Source organism: Tamandua tetradactyla, chromosome 10, assembly GCF_023851605.1.
Source record: "Tamandua tetradactyla isolate mTamTet1 chromosome 10, mTamTet1.pri, whole genome shotgun sequence".
Taxonomy (NCBI): Eukaryota; Metazoa; Chordata; class Mammalia; order Pilosa; family Myrmecophagidae; genus Tamandua; species Tamandua tetradactyla.
Genome location: NC_135336.1, coordinates 56,285,507 through 56,307,757, shown reverse-complemented (window position 1 = coordinate 56,307,757; position 22,251 = coordinate 56,285,507). Strand labels below are relative to the sequence as shown.

The 22,251-nt window shown below is 39.1% G+C and overlaps 2 protein-coding genes across 3 annotated transcripts in view; one reads left to right on the top strand and one right to left on the bottom strand.

Annotated features, from left to right (window-relative positions):
- Positions 1-17,360, bottom strand: part of PROS1 (protein S) — a 123,756-nt gene extending 106,396 nt beyond the window's left edge. Inside the window, exon 1 of one of the 2 annotated variants that reach the window (XM_077118654.1) lies at positions 17,243-17,360. In XM_077118654.1, the coding sequence (XP_076974769.1) occupies positions 17,243-17,312 (70 nt within the window). In that variant the 5' untranslated portion in view covers positions 17,313-17,360. Of the gene's footprint in view, positions 1-9,133; positions 9,761-17,242 lie in introns of those variants that run through there. The other variant, XM_077118653.1, reaches the window with a different exon arrangement.
- Positions 8,045-22,251, top strand: part of ARL13B (ARF like GTPase 13B) — an 87,862-nt gene continuing 73,655 nt past the window's right edge. The window contains exon 1 of the mRNA XM_077118659.1: positions 8,045-8,131. The gene's annotated coding sequence lies outside the window, so the exon portion shown is untranslated. The remainder of the gene's footprint in view (positions 8,132-22,251) is intronic.

Below are 22,251 nucleotides of genomic sequence, written 5' to 3'. Positions count from 1 at the left end.
AATTAGAACTGAGGATTTTAAAGGTCAGTTGTTACCTTGATTCTGTCTGAAAATCACCCAACTATAGGTCTAATCACACACAAATCCTCAACTGCAATTCCTTCCTTAGTCGGTGAGAGCAGTGGACTATTTTCAGCAATAATTCGGGTTATGTTGGAATATTTCTACCTATGTAAGAGGAAAATCACTTTAATGGAAAAATAAATCCTATTTAGATTTTTGAAGCATATTCCATTTTTTAGGTGTTCTACCTGATCCATATACCATATGAATCCAAACCTACCAAACATGGATGGGACCCAGAATTAGAAAATGCTCTCTAATGTTCACTCTAGAATAAAATGCAGCAAATCGTAGTGCTCAAATTATACTTAGCTGAAGGTACTCTTTAAAGACTGGAGCAAGTCCCAGCAGGATTTCCATAGAAATCCCTAGGATTTGGGAGCAAAACAAATTTCCTTCAGCATGTAAGTATTTTCCCTTTGAAAAACTGCTCTTGGCTTCCTTTTGAACTTGAGCAGGGTCTAAAGATCTGACCACAGAACAGTTAGTGACAATTTGATTTAAACAGCTTATCATGAACTAGATGTTATCTTTTCCACCTAACCACAAATTCCCTTCTGAGAGCAGCAAACTATGCCCAAATGGCACATAGAGAGTGGCCTAAAGGCATAACTGAGTTGCCTGAGCAGACTGCTAACTCTCCAATTTCTTCCTCTCCCTCAAAATCCCTTGAGAAAAGGCCTATGACCAATGAAGATAAAAATCTCTGGCTTACAGTTGCTTCTGTGTGATGTACCAATATGAGAAAGTAGTAGACCTGCTATAATGCTAGAGCCAAACACAAATAAACTTCAGCCTCTCTCAGGAGTGATCCTGATGAGTCCTAGAACAGGTAGACATATACGCAGTACTGCTCATTGTCCACTTTGCTTAGAATGAGAAGTTGTCTGAGATCAGAATCTACTTTACTTTTTGAATAGTTGCAAATGTGTATATGGTTGTTCAGACAGTCAGGAGACCAAGAAGCCACTTCACCATGAGATGCAAGGAGGCAGAGATAAATGATAGAGATGCAGGCCAAGGAACCCCAAGGATTGCAGCAAGCCAGCACCAGAATCCTACAGACTTTGGGAGAATGCACACTGTCAAGACACTGATTTTGAACTAATAGTCCCCAAACAGTGAGCCAAAATAACCTTGTTGCTTAAGCCAACCATTGTGCGATATCATAGCAGACCCAGCAAACTAAGACAGTGTTCAAGCCTAATAACATGAATTGGCCCAGAGCTGAGAATATTTGTATTTTAGGTCAGTGCTCACAAGAGAGCCCAGTACCACAGAAGTTCTTAATCATAAAGGTGGACAGAATGACCTATTTAGTAGCCCTCATATGTTTCTTCTCAAAACAGCAGGGGTTACAAAATCAAAACTCTGCGATGTCAGGTAATATAAATGGAGCAAGAGTATTTGGGGAGTGCTTGTAACTGTGGCAAACTAGAGAGTCTATACTGTTTAAAGAAAACCGCTGTGAAATAGCTCTAGCTGAATCTTACCATGTTGAAATGTGGACTTAGTGTTGCCAGATCTTCTTCCTTTGTGCTTTTAAAGAGAAGCTATAAAACTAAATTTTTAGATGAAATTTTCTGATTTTTAAATGCTGAGGGCTAAACTCAGACCTCTATGGGCCAGACTGCCACTTGATCTAGTTTTTACCCAATCACACAAAACAAGTAAGCCTGGTAGCAAGGACAGAAAACCCATATTGGTTCAAATAAAAGGAGTTTTCCTCACTAAGGCCAACCTAACTACCACTATTAAAACTCACATGTACATACCAACTTTTTCCACAGAATTACTATTCTTAAACTGTGGAGTTACATATTGCAAGGCCTAGCTAGATATTTGGTAGCAGTTAATTAGTTAGGGATTTCCTATCATGGAAGGGCAGCAAAAAAAAAAACGCTTCTTCTGTATTTAATTTTCCAGACAGCACAACCATATGAATTTACTCAATGCTTTATGCTAAGACATACAGCATTACTCTAAGGAATTAACTCCAAAGCTAAGGCAATAATTCAATGGGATGATTATCATGGTTTCCATAGGCTTTATTTTATACCCTAACATTTTCATAGAGCTAGTCTTATGGAATGATAGACTAATCTAAGAGGGCTCGGGCATTGACTTGGGATGCAACACTATCTTCTAAAATGTTATCTTAAAATGTGGTGAAAATCTTGGTTAAATTGATTCCTGGATATTTGATTCTGTTACTTTTTGCAAATAGAATTTTTCATTATTTCCTCTTCAGATTGTTCATTATTAGTATATAGAAACACTAATGATTTTTACACATTGATCTAACACCTTGACACTTTGATAAACCCATTCATTACCTTTAATAGGTTTGTTGTAGATTTTCTAGATTTTTCTACATAGGATCATGGCATCTGCAAATAGTGAAATTTTTACTCTTTCTTTCCAATTTTACTTCTTTTTCTTTCCCAATTGCTCTGGCTAGATAGAACTTCCATTACAATACTGAATAACAGTGGTAACAGTGGACACCCTTCTTTCATTCATGATCTTAGAAGAACAGCTTTCAGTCTTTCACCAGTGAGTTGATGTTAGCTGTGGGGTTTTTATATGTCCTGTGTTACATTAAGGAAGTTCCCTTATTCCTGGTTTTCTAAGTGTTATTTTCAAGAAGAGGTGCTGGATTTTGTCAAATGCCTTTTCTGTGCCAACTGAGTTAATTTCGTGGAGTTTTTTTCCCTTCATTCTGTTAAGTTGTATTATATTAACTGATTTTCTTATGTTGAACCACCCTTGCACACCTAGGCTAAACCCACTCAATCACAGTTTATAATTTTGCTGTGGGATTTGGTTTGCTAGTATTTTGTTGAAGATTTTTACATCTATATTCATAATGAATATTGTTCTATAATTTACTTTTCTTGTGATATCTTGTTCTGATATTAGGGAGATGTTGCCCTCATAGAATCAGTTAGAATCTGCTTTGTCCTCTTCAGTTTTTTGGAAGAATTTGGGCAGGATTTGTCTTAATTCTTCTTGGAATATATGGTAAAAATTTACCTGTGAAGACATCTGGTCCTGGGCCTTTCTTTTTAGGGAGGTATTTGATTACTGACTCTTTCTCTTTACTCATTATTGATTTGTTGAGATCTACTATTTCTTCTTGATTCAGAGTAGATAATTTGTGTATTTCTAGGAATTTGTCCATTTCTTCTAGGCTAACTTGTTGGCACACAGATGTTCATGGTATCCTGGTAAAATCTTTTTTATTTCTATAGGGTCAGTAGTAATGGCCATCTTTTCATTTCTGATTTTAGTTATTGGCATCCTCTCTCTTCTTTTCTTGGTCAGTCTAATTAAAAGTTTGCCAATTTTATTGATCTTTTCAAAGAATGAACTCTTGGTTTTGCTAATTCTCTCCACTGTTTTTTTATTCTCTGTTTCATTTATCTTCACTGCAAATGTTATTTCTTTTCTTTCTGCCAACTCTGGGTTGTTTTTTTTTTCCAAGATCCTCCAGTTCAGCTGTGAGGTTAGGTCTGTGATTTGAGACCTTTCTTCTTTTTTAATGTAAGCATTCAGACCTATAAATGTCCTTCTCAGCAGCTCCTTTGTAGCATTCCACAAGTTTTGCTATGATGTTTTCTTTTTTATTCACTTCAATGTACTTCCTAATTTCCCCTGTGATTTAGTCTTTGACCCAGTCATTGTTAAAGAGTGTGCTGTTTAATTTCCACATATTTGTGAATTTTCCAGTTCTCCTTATTACTGATTTCTTCATTCCATTGTGGTCAGAGAAGATACATCGTATGATCTCAATATTTTTTAATGTATTAAAACTTGTTTTGTGACCTAGCATATGATCTGTCCTGGAGAATGACTCATGTGTACCTGAGAAAAATGTGAATTCTGCTGCTGTTGAGTGACGTGTTTAATAAATGTCTGTTAGTAGAGTTGGTGTATAGCATTGTTCAAATCTTCTATTTCCTTATTACTCTTCTGTCTTGATGTTTTATCCATTTTTGAAATAGTGTACTGAAATCTACTATTAATAGATTAGCAGAACCATCTATTTCTCTCCTCAAATCTGTCAATGTTTGCTTCGTATATTTTGGGGATTTGAAGTAGGTGGATATATATTATAAATGTTATATCTTCTTATCAACTTGGCCCATTTTTTTCCTATACAGTGACATTCTTTTGTCCCTTATAGCAGTTTTTTACTTAGTCTATTTATCTGATAATTAGCATTGATACACCAGCTGTCTTTTGCTTACTATTTGGTGAATATTTTTTTTAACGTTCTTTCGCTTTAAATATATTTTGTGTCTTTGAATCTAAGGGGTGTTTCTTGTAATCAGTATGTAGTTGGGGCCTGCTCTTTTGATCCATTCTGGCAATATCTGTCTTTTGACTGGAGAGTTTAATCCATTTGCATTTCAATTAATTACCAATAATGCAGGACTTCTGCCATTTTGCTATTTGGTCTTTGTAAATTGTATACCTTGTTTGTCCCTCTATTCTTCCATGAATGCCTATTTTCATATTTATTTGTTTTTTTTCTTTCTTTTTTTTTTGTAGTATGTCCTTTGAGTCCTTTCCTATTTTTTTCTATATATTTTCATGTATTTGCTTTGTGGTTACCATAGGGCTTAAATTTAACATCATGAACCTATAGCAATCATGTTTGATTTCATACCAACTTAACTTCAATAGTATATGCATACACTGTTCCTACACTTCTGTACCCCACTTTTTTGTTGTACTTGTTACAAATATATCTTTATACATTATTTATCAAAGCCAGATTATAATTACACCATATGCATTTTAAAATGTGTAAGAAGTAAAGAGTGGAGTTACACTCCAAAACATATAACATAAAAGAACTGGCATTTATTATAAACCTTACAGTTTCTCTTCCCAGGGATTTTTATATGTTTATGCCACTTCCATCCAATGTCTAATGTCCTTTCTTTTCAGCATGAAGAACTACCTTTAGCATTGTTTGTAGAAAGGTCTAGTGGTTTTGAACTCCCTCAGCTTTTGTTTATCTTGGAATATTTTAATCTCTCCCTCATTTATGAAAGAGTCTTGCTGGATATAAAATTCTTGGCTGGCCAATTGTTTTCTTTCAGTACTTTAAATATTTCATCCCACTGCCTACTTGCCTCCATGGTTTCAAGCAAAGAATTGGACACTTAACCTTTTTAAGACTCCCTTGTATGTAACACTTGGCTTTTTTTCTTGCAGCTGTCAGAACTCTGTCATCATCATCCTTGCCATTCGACAGATTGACTACTGTGTGTCTGGGTGTGGTTATTTTTTAGTTTATCCTGTTTACAGCTCGCGGGGGTTTTTGAATGTCATATTCACGTCTTTCATCAAATTAGAGAAGTTTTCTGTCATTATTCTTTTGAATATTCCTTATTCCTCTTTCTCTCTTTTTTTCTTTCTTTGTTCAGTATATCTAAAGTCTGGTCTTCTTTATTGTTGCTTTCTGGATTTTTATCTAATTTCTTTGGAAGGGTCATAATTTTCTGTTTCTGTTGCACAATATACATCTTAATATTTTAATGTTCTAATTCTGGGATTTTGTCCCTAAACTGTATGTTCCTTATGCTAATAATATGCCAGATATTTCCTTGAGTGTCAGGAGCTAACAAAAACAAATAAACTAATGCAAAAAAGAAGAAGAAGAAGACCTTCACAGTCTTGGCAGACTGACTGAATTAGTTGGTGCCCTCCCCACCCCTTCAGAGTCAGTTCTCTTATCAAGAAGGTCAACCCAAGGTGAAATGAAATGCAGGGTCATTTTCTGAGTCTGAGGTTTGTTCTGGGCTATGCTTGCTTAGGATCTTAGGAATTCCCCTATTTACAGGACTCTGAATGTCTCCATATCCTAAGATAGATTCCCCTCCATGCCCACAATCCTGGGTGCTCAATTTTATATTTTAGAGCAGGTAATCCTTTGCCCCACGATGCTCTGGCTTTATTGGTTTTTACACTGCTTTAGCTATCTGCAAACTGCTTCTATTCTAATTGCTGTAGGGCAGTTTCTGGCAGGGTAAGCCAGAGATGAGTTTCTTGGTTCACTATTCTTTCAGGCTGTCACTTGATAGACTGGCACCAACATACAGGCATCCCAGCGTGTGCTAAGGGGGTTGCTCTGCTCCTTACAGAAAAGGATAGGAACCCACATGGGAGCACAGGCTTGCTTCAATGCACACTGAGAGGGGATGGGAGAGGGGCCAGTAAGGGCACCAGGGGTTTCTCCTGCTGTTTTTAATGCTGCATTTTCTTGATTTGGCCCTTGATTATTTACTGCAACCTTTTTACTGCTTTCTGGGGTTTTGAGTAAAATGGTTCTGCCAATTTCTGCTAGCTGTTCAAAGACTCTGTGGGGGAACAGCACCCTTGAGCATCTTATGCTACCATCTTGGTTGTTCAGAAGTTCACCCTCTTCCCATAATATTTTGAAGGTTTAAATATTTGTATAGAGCACTTAGCTATAAGGATATTAACCTTGATGTGCAAAAGTTAATGTTATAAAAAGTATTACTGTGTTTCCTAGCATATTATTAATGGTAACAGAATATGCCATAGGTTTTGTTATTGTTGTTGTCATGTAATGAAAATTGTGTCTAACTCTTTCTACACCCACCGTAACTCTAACTTTGATAAAATCTCTCCACCTGTACAACATTTTGGAATTTGAAGTACACAGAATTTAAGAAAAGATAATTAAACAGTAAAAGGAATAGTTAGAAAAGATAGAAAAGTGTAGGAGAAGAGAACATGGGAGACAATAATGTCGAAGGTAGACTGTACTCACCCAGATGTGGAATTCTGGATAGAGCCAAATTAGCACTTCAATTTCTTTTCACCCCATCTCAAATTTAAGTTGGAAATGATATAAAATATGTTGACAATATGCATATGTATTTATATATTTATATTTTATGCATAGACCCCAAAAGTAAAAAAGTAGGAAAAATACTTTAAAATATGAAAGTTAGTTGTATAGCTCTGGGAAGTCAGTTCACATCTCTGAACAATTTCTTTATTCAATATTTATTATCCCTCATCAGTAAACCAGAGATTATTTTAAACCAATTAAGTTGCCATACTTTTTTTAAATGAATATGTTATGGGGCCAGTTATTCTTAATGTGATGTATTTGTGGAATTAAATTATTTACTTTATCAGTGTAAATAATTTATCTACAGTCTATATATAAAAATGTAATTCTCTCTAAGATTTAAATATCTGGATATGAAACATAAACAGACACGATTTTAAGTCTGCCTAGATTGAATCAAAGTGAACAATCTTTGCAAAATAAAATGCCTAGTAAATTCCTTTGATAACAAACTATAAGTGTGGTATGCCACTTTTGCCTCTTCTCCTCCTCAGAACACTGATTAGCAGTCAATTATTTGATTGTCCTAATGAACTATTATATAGATAATGTTTGTGTTTATAGTTCACACATGGATTTGATGGAATTTGAACGATGAAGTTCTGCTCTTGTAATTTTGTAAAATAACATCAACAAATATTGTTCTAGCCTTTAAATTATAATTTTAAAATACACCATTCATTCTGATCATTTAATTAGTAAAAACTAGTCAAATGTTAGTAGATTCATATTTAATTCTCTTGGGATTATAACTGTTGAACACTTTACTTTGGATCTCTAGGAAACTTACAAAGTTATTTCAGAGGTCACCTCTCCCATAACAGTTCCTGGAGAATAGAACAAGACAAGTGTGCTGGTCTGAATCTGTGGTGGACCCCATGCCCTTTGATCCTCATTCAATATTGCCAGGTGGGAGCATTTTGATTGTTTCCATGAAGATGTGACCCACCCAATTGTGGGTGGTAACTTTTGATTAGATGATTTCCATGGAGGTGTGTCACCACCCACTGAAGGTGGAGTTGCTTACTGGAATCCTTTAAAAGAGGAACATTTTGGAGAGAGTCCCTTTTTGGTACAGCTACAAGAAAGCCAGCAGACACGGCCATGTTCTCCATGTGCCCTTCCAGCTGAGAGAGAAACATTGAACGTCGTCCGCCTTCTTGAACCGAGGTATCTTTCCCCAGATGCCTTAAATTGGACATTTCTATAGACTTGTTTTAATTGGGACATTTTCTCAGCCTTAGAACTGTAAACTAGCAACTTATTAAATTCCCCTTGCTAAAAGTCATTCCATTTCTGGTATATTGCATTCTGGCAGCTAGTGAACTAGAACAAGAAGTAATGGTTTTTAGCCACTAAACATGCATAAACTTTAGAAAACAAATGAATTAAGTGACAATTAAATGGTACTAAATCTACCACAGCCTATATATGTATATATATTTTTTCCCCAGAAAAACTCAATATCCTGCCTGAATCTAGGCACGAAAACATGAAGAACTGGCTCTATAAATATAAAGTTCAAAGAATTTATGTCACCGAACTCGGATCAGCTGCACTGTCAAAGATCCACAGTATAAAGACAGCTGAGATAAACAATATTTAACAATCCTTTTGATTTCAAGGTTAGAAAATGTACATCTGCGTACTGCTATGCAAACTCTCAGCCATTCTGAAACATTCGTTTGTCAACGTGAGGCAAGCAAACTAAGCTCAAAGTCCAGAAATTGCAAAAGGGAGGTTGCAGAAAGGGGTGCTGGTGAGGGCAGACGCTTGTACAAAGAGAAGCCAAAGTGGGCTGCCTTTCTCTCCTTCATATAATAATAGAATGCGCTGGTCCTTTTCCTCTGATTGGAAACTTCAATTGTTGGGTAAAAGTAGGTAACTGTTTTAATTTCTTCACTGATACTTTGTGTCATCCAGGTTTTTACATTTGCCTTTAAACAACACAGGATTCCCGGAGCAAGACAAATATTGACCCTGCCCTAACCGCCACTCCCCGCCCATTACACTGCCCGTAGATTCAGGGTTGCTTCCATCTGCCAAGTGGCAGTCGGCACCTAGGGAAATTTCCTAGGAGGCTGCAGCCCCAAGAGAAAAGAAAATCCTACCAACTAGAGCACGTAGTTCAGTTGGCGGCGTTCGGGAAAGAAGACACTATTGAATACTCACAAGTTGCCTCTGAAACCGCAAGCATTACGAGAACCGCTAACAGCGCCCCGCAGCTTCCACCCGGCACCCTCATCACGAATCAGGCCGAGGTGCGGGCAGGGATCGTGGCGCGTAGCGGAGCGGTCCTGGAGCGCTGGGTGCACCGCAGGGCCCGAGCACCCGCGCGCTTCGCAGTGGTCTGTGGCGCTGTGGCGCCTGTGAGCGAAAGCCGGCTGAAGGGCTGCTGCTGAGGGCGGAAAGGACCGCCCGCTTCCAGCCCCCAGCAAGAGAGGGGAAGTGATATCCAGGAAGATAAAGAGGACTTTTCCAGAAGGCTTTTCGCAGGTTGGGGGAACTCTCAGGCTGAGTGTTGGATGCTTCTGTAAACATTGTGGAGACGCTTCCTTCTCCCTTCCCAAGTTCCAGCGGTTCCAGTTTCTCCGGAATGCAATGTTTACAAGAAAGGGACCAGATTGCAGTAAAAACAGGGAGTGAACCAAAGGGCTGGGGTTGGAGGCTGGTTAGCCAAGGGAACTTTGAAGAAAGTACAACCAGGATCTGAAGGAGAAATCGTGGGAGACTGACTTTGGTGATGAAGATATTCACCAGAACCTAGAAGCAAATGAGTGCCGTAGGAAGGTTGCAGTGAATGTAGATAATGGAAGAAATGGCATAGTTTTGATCAACATTTAATTTTGTTCTTACATTTATGGTGTAAAATTCTGTAGTGGATTTTAGGGAGAAAGGGAATGTATCCAGTTCCATCACCTATCACAGCTCCTTTAATTTTTTTTCACATAACCTTTTTTGTGTGTACCTTTATTTGAAATATGTTACGTAGCGTTTGACTGCCTCTAGAGCTAAACTGCTTGTATTCAAATCCACATATGCTGCTTCTTAGTAGTTATGTAACCTAAATCATTGAACTTCTCTAAACTTCAGTGTGCCATCTGTAAAGTTGGAATAGCAATAGTAGGCTTTCATAGTGTTGACGTGAAGATTTAAGAGATTACATGACATGTAAAGCAATTAGCATATGTTAAATATAGTACTCAGTGCATATTGATTATTATATCTTAGTATTTTTGCCCAAATGAAACTGTTAATTGGTTTCCTATACCTATGTGTGTGAGTGAAATTTCACACACAAATGTTCCATAGAAAGCTCCAGCGTTTTTATGGTTCTGTGGTCCAGCTGGATGGAAGTGGATATTTTAAGGACATTGTCTGGTGAATTCTGATGCAATTATTCAAAAATGAGTTATGGGGAATATCTATTTTGTATTAGTCAGGGTTCTCTAAGGAAACACTGCCAGCAGGAGACATCTATAAATATGAGATTTTATAAAATTGTGTTACCTAACTGTGGAGGTCCAGGAGTGTAAATTCTTTAGGAGAGGCTGCAAGCTGGGAACTCTGATGATGGTCTTTGAAGAATTCCCCAGGAGAAGCTGGCCAGCTGAAGTAGAGATGAAAATTCTCTCTTCTGACTGCTGAAATCATCACTTCTTTTAAAGCCTCCAAGTGAGTAGATGAAACCTCGTTCATTACTGAAGTCAGTCTTCTCAGTTGATTGTAGATGTAATCAGCCATAGATAGAATGCATTTTCTGATTATTTAAGTCTATGAAATGTCCTCACAGTAACAGTTAGGTCAGTGCTTGCTTGACCAAACAACTGGGCATTATTACCTGGCCAAGTTGACACATGAGCCTAACCATTACATGTCTCTTCTTTAAATTCTCTTCCGTCTTTTGGGTGCTCTTTCGCCTCCACGGTGTCAAGATTTTCATCGCTTTATCTCCAGTCCCAAATGATTTAATTATAAATATAATTCTAATCCCTATAGAATTTTCTCCTTGAATTTTCTTTTTTCCTATGTCCTATGTCAAAATATATTACAAATCTGACTACTACAGAACACCTATGTGATCTGGCTGCACACTGCTATAATATCTGTATTAGTTAGGGTTCTCTAGAGAAACAGAATCAACAGGGAACACTCGCAAATAGAAAATTTATAAAAGTGTCTCATATGACCGCGGGAATGCAGAGTCCAAAATTGACAGGGCAGGCTGTGAAGTCGACAATTCTGATGGAGTGTCTGCATGAACTCCACAGGAGAGGCTCACCAGCAAAAGCAGGAAGATGCCTGTCTCTTCTGAATCCTTCTTCGAAGGCTTCCAGTGATTAGACTGAGCGTCACTCATTGCAGAAGACACTACCCCAGGCTGATTACAAATGGAATCAGCTGTAGATGCAGCTGATGTGATCATGATCTAATTCTATGAAAAGTCCTCATTGCAACAGACAGGTCAGCACTTGCCCAACCAGACAAACAGGTACCACTACTTGGCCAAGTGACACATGAAGCTGACCAGGACAGTCCACCCCTTGTCAACTTGGCAGCTATATAATACCTAATTTCTAAATAAAAAACATTAAAAAACACATTTTTTTTTCTTTCACCTAACAACACTCAACTGTCCTGCATATAACTGGAAACACAGTAACTCTCTCCAGAATAGGAGCAAGAACAAGTCCTTGGGTAATATTCATTCTTAAACTTGATATCTTACAACTTAAACAGCATAACAGGAACAAAACAGCATCACAGTCCTCGTTTCTGTAACTGATCATGTGGTCATAGTTCATATTTATCACTACCTTCTCCCACTACCCATTCCATGTTCCCTTTACCTTCAGCAAGCACTTCAGCTGGCTGTGGTTCTTTGCCTGGTGGGGTGACCCAAACCTTCATTCCTGAAGCTTCAGACCCATTGGCAGTCCTGCCTGGATTGGGTTGTTAGAGTTTTCCATTGATTTTTTTTTTTTTTTAACATGGGCAGACACTGGGAAATGAACCCGGGTCCTCTGGCATGGCAGGTGAGCATTCCTCCCTGCTGAGCCACCGTGGCCCACCCTTCATTGATTTTAATCATAGGGCATGGTAGTACTAAAAGACACCCTCGGGGATCTCCTATATTCCAAGAAAACTCCCCTTTACCTCCATTGTATAGTTGCAGTCCTATTTCCCCCTGATAGTCAGAGTCAATCACCCCAGACAATAATACAATCCCCTTCTTGGCTGGTTGATCCAGGAGCATGAGTAGCCCAAAGTGACCAGTGGCAGTTTTAGATTCCAGTTCAATGGAATCATTGTTGTTTCTCCTAGTGGAAGCACTCTCCCTTTTGGAACTAAAATCTGTAGACCAGCAGAGCTCAGGGTCATAGGGATAGGAAAAACAATTTTCCTAGTGGATCACTAGGGGTAATAGTGAGTGGGACCACTCCCATTTCAACCCCTTGGTTCCTGGACCTATGGATCCTGGCTATGGGAGAAACAGCACCATACAGCAGACTGTGATTCAGAGCATATACAGCTTCCTGGAGAACATTACCCCAGGCTTTCAAGGTATTGCCACCTAGTTGGCACTGTAATTGAGTTTTCAAAAGGCCATTCCACCGTTCTATCAATCCAGCTGCTTCTGGATGATGGGGAACATCATCAGAACAGAGAATTCCATGAGAATGTGCCCATTCCTGTACTTCATTTGCTGTGAAGTATGTTCCTTAATCAGAAGTAATGCTATGTAGAATACCATAAGGCATTCTGTAAGTCCATGGATGGTAGCCTTGGCAGAAGCATTGCATGCAGGGAAAGCAAACCCATATCCAGAGTATGTGTCTATTCCAGTTAGAACAAATCGCTGCCCCTTCCATGAAGGGCGTGGTCCAATATAATCAACCTGCCACAATGTAGCTGGCTGGTCACCTCGGGGAATGGTGCCATATCAGGGGCTGAGTGTAGATCTGTGCTGCTGGCAGATTGGGTACTCAGCACTGGCTGTAGCCAAGTCAGCCTGGTGAGTGGAAATCCATGTTGCTGATCCCATGCATAACCTCCATCCCTAACACCATGACCAGTTTGTTCATGAGCCCATTGGGCAATGACAGGAGTTGCTGGGGAAAGAGGCTGACTGGTATCCACAGTTCGGGTCATCTTATCCACTTGATTATTAAAACCTTCCTCTGCTTAAGTCACCCTCTGGTGTGCATTCACATGGGACACAATACGTTCAGGTTTTTAACCCACTCAGAAAGGTCTATCCACATACTTCTTCCCCAGACCTCTTTGTCACCAATTTTCCAATTATGGTCTTTCCAAGTCCCTGACCATCCAGCCAAACCATTAGCAACAGCACATGAGTCAGTAAACAAACGCACCTCTGGCCAGTTTTCCTTCCAAGTAAAATGAACAACCAGGTGCACTGCTCGAAGTTCTGACCACTGAGAGGCTTTCCCCTCACCACTGTCCTTCAAGGACCACCCAGAAAGGGATTGTAGTACTGCAGCTGTCCACTTTCAGGTGGTACCTGCATATCATGCTGAACCATCTGTAAACCAGGCCCGAGTTTTCTCTTCCTCAGTCAGTACACTGTAAGGAACTCCCCAAGATGCCATAGCTCTGGTCTTGGAAAGAGAAGGTAATGTGGCAGGAGCGGAGACCATGGGCATTTGGGCCACTTCTTCATGTAACTTACTTGTGCTTTCAGGACCTGCACTGGCCCTATTTTGTATATACCATTTCCATTTTACAATAGAGTGCTGCTGCACACGCCCAACTTTATGGCTTGGTGGGTCAGACAACACCCAGCTCATGATAGACAACTTAGGTCTCATGGTAACTTGGTGGCCCATGGTTAAGTGTTCAGTCTCTGCTAAGGCCCAGCAGTAGGCCAAAAACTGTTTCTCAAAAGGAGAGTAGTTATCTGCAGCAGATGGTAAGGCTTTGCACCAAAATCCTAAGGGTCTGCATTGTGATTCTCCTATATGGGCCTGCCAAAGGCTCCAGACAGCATCTCTATTTGCAACTGACACTTCCAACACCACTGGATCTGCTGGATCATACGGCCAAGTGGCATAGCAGCTTGTACAGCAGCCTGGACCTGGCACAGAGCCTCCTCTTGTTCAGGTCCCTGCTGAAAATCAGCAGCTTTTCTGGTCACTCAATAAATGGCCCAGAGTAGCATACCCAAATGAGGAATATGTTGTCGCCAAAATCCAAAGAGATCAACTAGGCGTTGTGCTTCTTTTTTGATCGTAGGAGGGGCCAGATGTAGCAACTAATTCTTCACCTTGGAAGGGATATCTCAACATACCCCATACCATTGGACAAATAGAAATTTCGCTGAGGAGGAAGGCCCCTGTATTTTTGTTGGATTTATCTCCCATCCTCTGACACACAGATAAATACCTTATCAGTAAATCTAGAGTAGTTTTACTTCTTGCACACTAGGTCCAATCAACATGATATCATCAATATAATGGGCCAGTATGATATCTTGTGGGAGGGAGAAATGATCAAGGTCCCTGTGGACAAGATTATGACATAGGGCTGGAGAGTTGACAAGATTATGATATAGGGCTGGAGAGTTCATCCCTCAGGTAGGACACTGAAAGTATATTGCTGACCTTGCCAGCTGAAAGTAAACTGTTTCTGGTGGTCCTTACTAATAGCTATTGAGAAAAAAGCATTTGTCAGATCAATAGCTGCCAAATTGATTTGATATTCCAAGCAATGATACCACATCTGGAATAGCAGCTGCAATTGGAGTTTACCACCTGGCTGAGCTTACAATAATCTACTGTCATCCTCCAAGATCCATCTGTTTTCTGCACAGGTCAAATAGGAGAGTTGAAAGGGGATGTGGTAGGAATCACTACCCCTGCATCTTTCAAGTCCTTAAGAGTGGCAGTAATCTCTGCAATCCCTCCAGGAATCCAGTATTGCTTCTGATTTACTATTTTGCTAGGTAGGGGCAGTTCTAGTGGCTTCCCCTTGACCTTTGCCATCATAATAGCCCACACTGCATGAGTTAGAGAGCTGATGTGGGGATTCTGCCAGATGCTCAGTATGTCTATACCAATTATACATTCTGGAACTGGGGAAATCACTACAGAATGGGTTTGGGGGCCCACTGAACCCACTGTGAGATGGACCTGAGCTAAAACTCTATTAATCACCTGGCCTCCATAAGCCCCCACTCTGACTGGTAGACCAGAGTGACCTGTTGGGTTCCCTGGAATTAATGTCACTTCTGAACCAGTGTCTAATAATCCCTGAAATATCTGATCATTTCCTTTTCCCCAATGCACACCCTGGTAAGAGGCCATCAGTCTCCTTGGGGAAGGCTTGGAGGAAGATTAACAATATAAATTTGTGGCAGTGTAACAGGGTTCTCCCCCAAAGGGACCTAGCCTCCCCTTCATTCAAGAGGCTCTGGGTATGTAAACTGTCTCAAGTCTGGAAATTGATTAAGGGGCTGTGACTCTGTGTTTTTGTAATTCAGGTTTGACTTCTGTTCACTTGACTGAGAACTCTTTCATTTATACAGCTCAAACAAGATTTTAGTAGACTGCCCTTCTTTTGTATTTCTAGGCACCCCATGATTTACTAGCCAGTGCCATAAATCTCTGCAAGTCATATAATTTTGACTCCTGCTTTGAGTTTGCTGTCTATTATAATGGCCATGTCTACCCTGTCTTTGGTGATTAAGTGATGCCACCTGGCTTCTGCCAACTGGGGATCCTGTCTTCCTCATTGTGCTTGAGGATTCCAACTCAGTGACAGCAGTTCCTACAGTAATATCTGACCTACAGAGAAGTGCAACTACAGAGCTCTTCAGGGATGATGGTGCTAGTCTCACAAATTTATTTCTCACTGTTCTGGCAAATGGTGCATCCTCTGGACATTCCTGGGGTGTAAGAGCAGGCTTTGCATGATAAATCCACTCTAACATTCCAATCTCTCTAAACCTCTGGCCCCCTCATCTACATTATACCAGGGCAGTTCTGGCATTTCAACTTCAGGTAATGTTGGCCACCTTTTGATCCATGTTTCAACCAACCATCCAAACAAACTGTTAATACCTTTTCTAACCCCTCAAGCTATAACATTGAATGCAAAATCTCTGCTTAGTGGGCCCATATCAATAAATTCAGCCTGATCCAGCTTATATTCCTCCCACCATTATCCCACACCCTTAAAATCCATTCCCACACATATTCTTCTGATTTCTGTCTATATAAATTGGAAAACTCGCTCAGTTCTTTTGGAGTATAACATACCTCCTCATGTGTGGTACTTTGTACCTCACCTTTAGGGGTCTGTTGGGACTTTAGTCTAGTTATAGTTCTGAAAGAAATGAGGGGTGATGGGGGTGGGTCATGAAAAGAATTAGAAACATCTTCCAAGCCATTTGCTTCACGGCATTCATTTGCAGTTTTATCTGGTGAAACAGGATTAATCATTCTAGGGCTAATTCCTTTGGGAGGAGGTTGGGTGGCCACCTCCTCAAGGCAGACTGGAGGTGGGGTGGTTATGTGCTCAGGGCAAACTATTACAGGGTTATCTAGAGAAGACTCAGCACGATCTAGTGTTTCAACCTCACCCCCAACATCATTATCAATCCATATGTCACCATCCCTTTATTCAGGGTCCTGCTCCTTTCCAATCAATGCCCTCACTTAAATGGCAGACACCATGCAACATTGAGATTTCAATTTATGTTGTAAAGTTGTTATTGTAAGAATAAGATTCTGAGTCTGATTTCAGAGATCTCAAGTCTACAGCTACAGGAAATAAGATTTTCCTTCAGGATACTCATAGAAACATCTACATCTGTCAGACAGCACTTAAGCTTCTCGTTTGAAGCCTTAAGCCCATCCCTTTCACTCTTTAATGTAGCCAGTGTATCTAACAACAACCAGCAGACATCTCTGTACCTCTTATTTCCACAAAACTCTGTAAAGGTGTCAAAAACATTATCCCCCAGAGCCTGGCTTCCTACAAGTGAAGCATTAGGACAATCAAATGGTGGTATTTTGACTATCTCTTCTGCCAACTCACTCCATGGATTGGGAGAGTCATTCTGATTATGGGAATCGGAGTCCTTAGTGCCTTTGAGTCCAGTCACAGTAGAAAACCATTCATAAAAACCCGTTTTTAAGATTCTGTTTCTTAAGAACCACTACTGCTACCAAGATGTATTAGTTAGGGTTCTCTAGAGAAACAGAATCAACAGGGAATACTCGCAAATATAAAATTTATAAAGGTGTCTCACGTGACCATGGGAATGCAGAGTCCAAAATCTGTAGGGCAGGCTGTGAAGCCGATGATAGCGATGGAAGGCCTGCATGAACTCCACAGGAGAGGCTCACAGGCTGAAGCAGGAAGAGAGCCTGTCTCTTCTGAATTCTCCTTAAAAGGCTTCCAGTGATTAGATTGAGCGTCACTTATTGCAGAAGACACTCCCCTTGGCTGATTACAAATGGAATCAGCTGTGGATGCAGCTGACATGGTCATGATGTAGTTCTATGAAATGTCCTCTTTGCAACAAACAAGCCAGTACTTGCCCAACCAGACAAACAGGTACCACCACTTGGCCAAGTTGAAACATGAAGCTGACCATGACAATATCTCACTTAAGTTTTTGCAATAGACCTCTTATGACTGCTATCACTGATTCTACTCCTGTCTTTTTCAGTCTTTTCAATTTGGGGGCAACAGAAATCCTAACACTTAAGTCAGCTCAGGACAGCTCATGTCACTTCTCTGTCCCAAACCATCCAGTGGCTCATTTCTCTCAGAATAAAAGTCAAAATCTTTATAATGACTTCTAAAAGTTTATATAATCTGGCCTCCTGTTGCTTCTGTGACTTCATCTTCTATTCTCCTCCCTCATTTATCCACTTGAATTTTGCTCCTCTTCCCTTAATATCCTAAACATGTTCCCACCTTAGGAGTTTTGCACTTATTGTTTGTTTATCTGTAATGTACTTCCTCAATATAGCCACATGGCTCACTTCCTCACTTCCTTTAATACTTTTCTTAGATGTCACCTTTTCAGTAAGACCTACCTGACCACCCTATTTAAAATGTCAATACCAGCTCTCCTACCCATACTCCTCTATTCCCTTACCCAGGTTTACATTTCTCCATATCATCTTCTACTAACATATTGTCTAATTTATTTATTATGTCTATTATCTGCCATCCATTCCCCACCACTAGAATGTAAAATCCATGAGGCAGAGTTTGTCTCTATGTTTTGTTTGTATTTTTAGTGTTACAACTGTGCCCATAACATTAGTATTCAATTCAATTTGATTTAATAATATGATCTTGGGAATATTTATGTGCAACCAAAATATCAACAGTGATTATTTTCAGTTGTGGTATTATGGATCTTTATATTCTTTTTGCCTATTTATATATTTTATTTTTCTACAATAACCTTTTAATATTTGCTTAGTGAAAACAAACAATGTTAGGCTACGGTTTTAAACTACAGGTATTGAGGAGTAGCCTTGGTTTATTTGTCTTCTGTTTGTTCATGTTTGTTTTAGAATGGAAAATTACTTTCATGGTTGTACTTTAAGAATATTACCTTGCAGAATGGACCAAAGCAGGGAAAGATGCTATTTCAATAATTCCTGGAAGATACAATGAAAATCTTAACTTTAATGATGGCAGCGAGACTGGCTTCATCGTTGAGAGTAGGCTACATTATATTGTGGTAAAACAGCCACAAAATTACAGCAGTTTAAGTCACAAGCACTTATCTCCTGCTCATGGTGAATGCAAGCCTGCATGATTTTTACAGGCAACTATATTTACAAATGTTGGCTCAACATTCCATGCTTTGACCGAATTTTACTTCAAAGTCAACACAGACTTCCATGATTAACATGCAAAAGGGAGAGAGAGAGCTTGGAGAAGTATGTACCAGCTCTTAAATATTTTACCAAGGTAATGATACACATCACGACAACTACGTTTCATTGAGCAAAGCAAGTTACATGTTCATGCCTGACTTCGAGAGTGGTTTTTAGTTTGCTAATGTTTCCAGAAAGCAATATACCAGAAATTGATTGGCCTTTACAAAAGGGATTTATTAAGTTAAAAGTTTACAGTTCTAAGGCCATAAGAATGTCCAAAATAAGGCATCCTGAGAAAGATACTGTGGTAGTTAGATTCAGTTTTCAACTTGGCCAGGTGAAGGTATCTAGTTCTGTTGCTGTGGACATGAGTCAATGGTACGTGAACCTCATCTGTTGCTCATTACATCTGCAATCGGCTAAGAGGTGTGCCTGCTGTAATGAATGATGTTTGATTTAATTGACTGGTGCTTAAATGAGAGAGCTCAACGTAGTACAGCCCAAGCAGCTCAGCACACCTCATCTCAGCGTTTGCAGTCCAGCCCAGGCCTTTGGAGATGCAGAAAGGAATCACCCCCAGGAAAGTTGTTGGAACCCAGAGGCCTGGAGTGAAGGCCAGCAGAGATCACCCTGTGTCTTCCCACGTAAGAAAGAACCTCAGTTGAAAGTTAGCTACTTTGCCTCTGAAGAACTGATGAAATAAATCCCCTTTTATTAAAAGCCAATCCATCTCTGGTGTGTTGCATTCTGGCAGCTAGCAAACTAGAACAGATTCCTTGACTCAAGAAAGGCTGATGGCGTCTGGACCACTACCACTTCTGTCAGATGGGAAAGAATGTGGCTGGGGTCTGCTGGTCCTTTGGCTTCTGGTTTCAGACAGCTTTCCCAGGGGCATTTTCCTTCCTTATCTCCAAATGTCTCCGTCTTATATTGGTTCTGAACTTTCTCCAAAATGTTTCCCTTTTTAAAGGACTCCAGTAAACTAATTAAGACCCACCTTAAATGGATGGAGTCACATCTACATATAATCAAAGGGTCATACCCACAATTGGTATGTCACATCTCCATAAAAACAGTCTAGTTGAGAGGTTCCACCCTAAACAACATGGAATCAGGATTAAGAGAACATGGCTTTTCTGGAGTACATAACATTTTCAAACCAGCACAAGTGGGAAAAACTATCCTTCTCTGTGCTTGTAAAGAAAAAGAACTGGAAACATTAGTGCGCAGCATTTATGTCTATTAAAGCAATTAAAATATTGAAAAACTAAGACTCAACTTAATTAACTAAGATTAACTGCCTGACTGAAGGTTGGCACCAAAAATATTTGGTTATGTATTACTGGCAAACTAGGGAAGCAATGAAGTGAAGTAATTTTGGAAAAAATGTGTTGTATATAGTTTTGAAAATGCTCAACCACATATTAAGGCTGTTTAGACATGGAAATGATAATTGAATTCTCCAAAAGAACATATCTTTAAAAAGGAAAGTAGAGGGATAAGTTAAAATCTTATGATAATACATATAAGAAGATAGAAAAGGAATGGCTGGTGAGATTAGAAGAGAAGCAATATAGTGCGCAATTGTGAAAAGCCAAGGGAAGAAAGAGTTTTTGAAGAGTTAATAGTATTAAATGCAACAATGTAAAAGAAAATGAAAACTGATTTAGTAATTAGGGTTATATCCAAAAACTTTGCTTTGAGAAGTTTGATGGGACAGAATTCTAAACATAATAAATTTATAAATGAACGAGTAGAAAAGGAGAACGTCATGGTTTACAAATAAATAGTTTAGTAAAAAGTCAACAGGGCAGTACTAAATAGGGTGCTCATAGTAAAGGGGGATTTGTGGTCTTAGCCTATCCTGCTCTCTTTGGAGATTATAGGCAAAGGGCTAGGAAAAAAATGACAAGGAATATATTTAAAAGGTTGGATCAAAAAGACATAATTGAAGAGACAGGATGTCATGAGACAAATTGTATCCTTCCAAAGGATATTTTTTAACTCGGAACTCCTAGCTCCAAGAATGTGATCTTATCTGGAAATAGGGTTTTGAAGATATCAGTTAAGATGAGGCCAACTCACCCTAATCACCTTGTCCAATATGACTGTTGTCCTTATAAGAAGGGGAGAATTGGACACAAATAGACTATAAAAGGAGAACATCATGTGACAACTGAAGCAGAGATTGGAGCCCAAGATTGCTGGCAACTCTTCGGAAGCTAGGAAGAGGAAAGACGTCTAGATTAGAGAACTTATAAACAATAAATTTCTGTTGTTTTAAGCCACTCATTCTGTGCTATTTTTTATGGCACCCCTAGCAAACTAAGCACAGGACTTCAGAGAAATTGAAAATGATGATTGTCAAAGTCCCAAAAAAGTGGTTAACTTTGTAAAAGAGGAGGAAGACTTCTTAAAACATTGGAAAATGGGAAGAGACAGGGATAAAGAGGAGGGAACAAAAGTTATGAAGGTATTATCTAACTCATTTCATTAGTACTGTAGGAAAGATGTACTTTAGTGTATGTTCAGGGTAGTCTGGGCAGTGGCAGCAGCTGACATTGATGAGGAAGAGCAGGTTCAGTTATGAATACCAACAGAGCACATATAGTCTTGAGAAATTGGAAAGGAAATAGATGTTATCAAGATAGGATGTTTATATAGGTGAAAAGATCCCTGGCTGTCTGGAGAAAGAGGTAGGAGGATACGTGACATATATGTTGATGGACTTGTGAAAGCAATTTCAAAAATCTGCTCTCTTTTATTTGGCAGAAACTGCACTAGAGCTTTTTCTCTCATTTAATTATCTTAGCAACCTGGCAAAGTAGGCATTTTACAAATAGGGTACTTGGCCCTGGAGACAGTGAGCTATATGAGATGGTTAAGGTCAAGGGTTTGAATTCTGGTTTTACAAGTTAGTGAACGAAAGACAGTAGTTTTAAAACGTAAATCTATCTTAGTCCCAAACTATTATTTTCCACTGGATACATTGGTCTTCCCAGTTTTTTCCTCCTTTTACCAGGATTTGAAAGCATATGTTTAATTGTACACACAGGTTCATACATAGTATGCATGAATTTTTTTTCCATTGAAGCATACTTATCATTTCTTCTCCACAGAATATTTTTTAAAAGTAGATATTACATCTCTTTTTAAATAGAGTAAAATATGTTTTAAAACAACCAATACAGCATAATCTCTGTCATCTGGGAACCAAATATCTAGCAATCTATATATCTTTATATCCTGGAAAGAGCATACATTAAAATGTTGGTTATCTTTAGGTGGTGAGTTTGAGATCTTATTTTCCTTCTCGTTCTTTTTTTTTCAGTGTTTTTACATTTTGTACAATAAACATATATTTCTTTTGTAATCATAAACCCCCTACAATAAATATCATACAATTCCATTTCACTT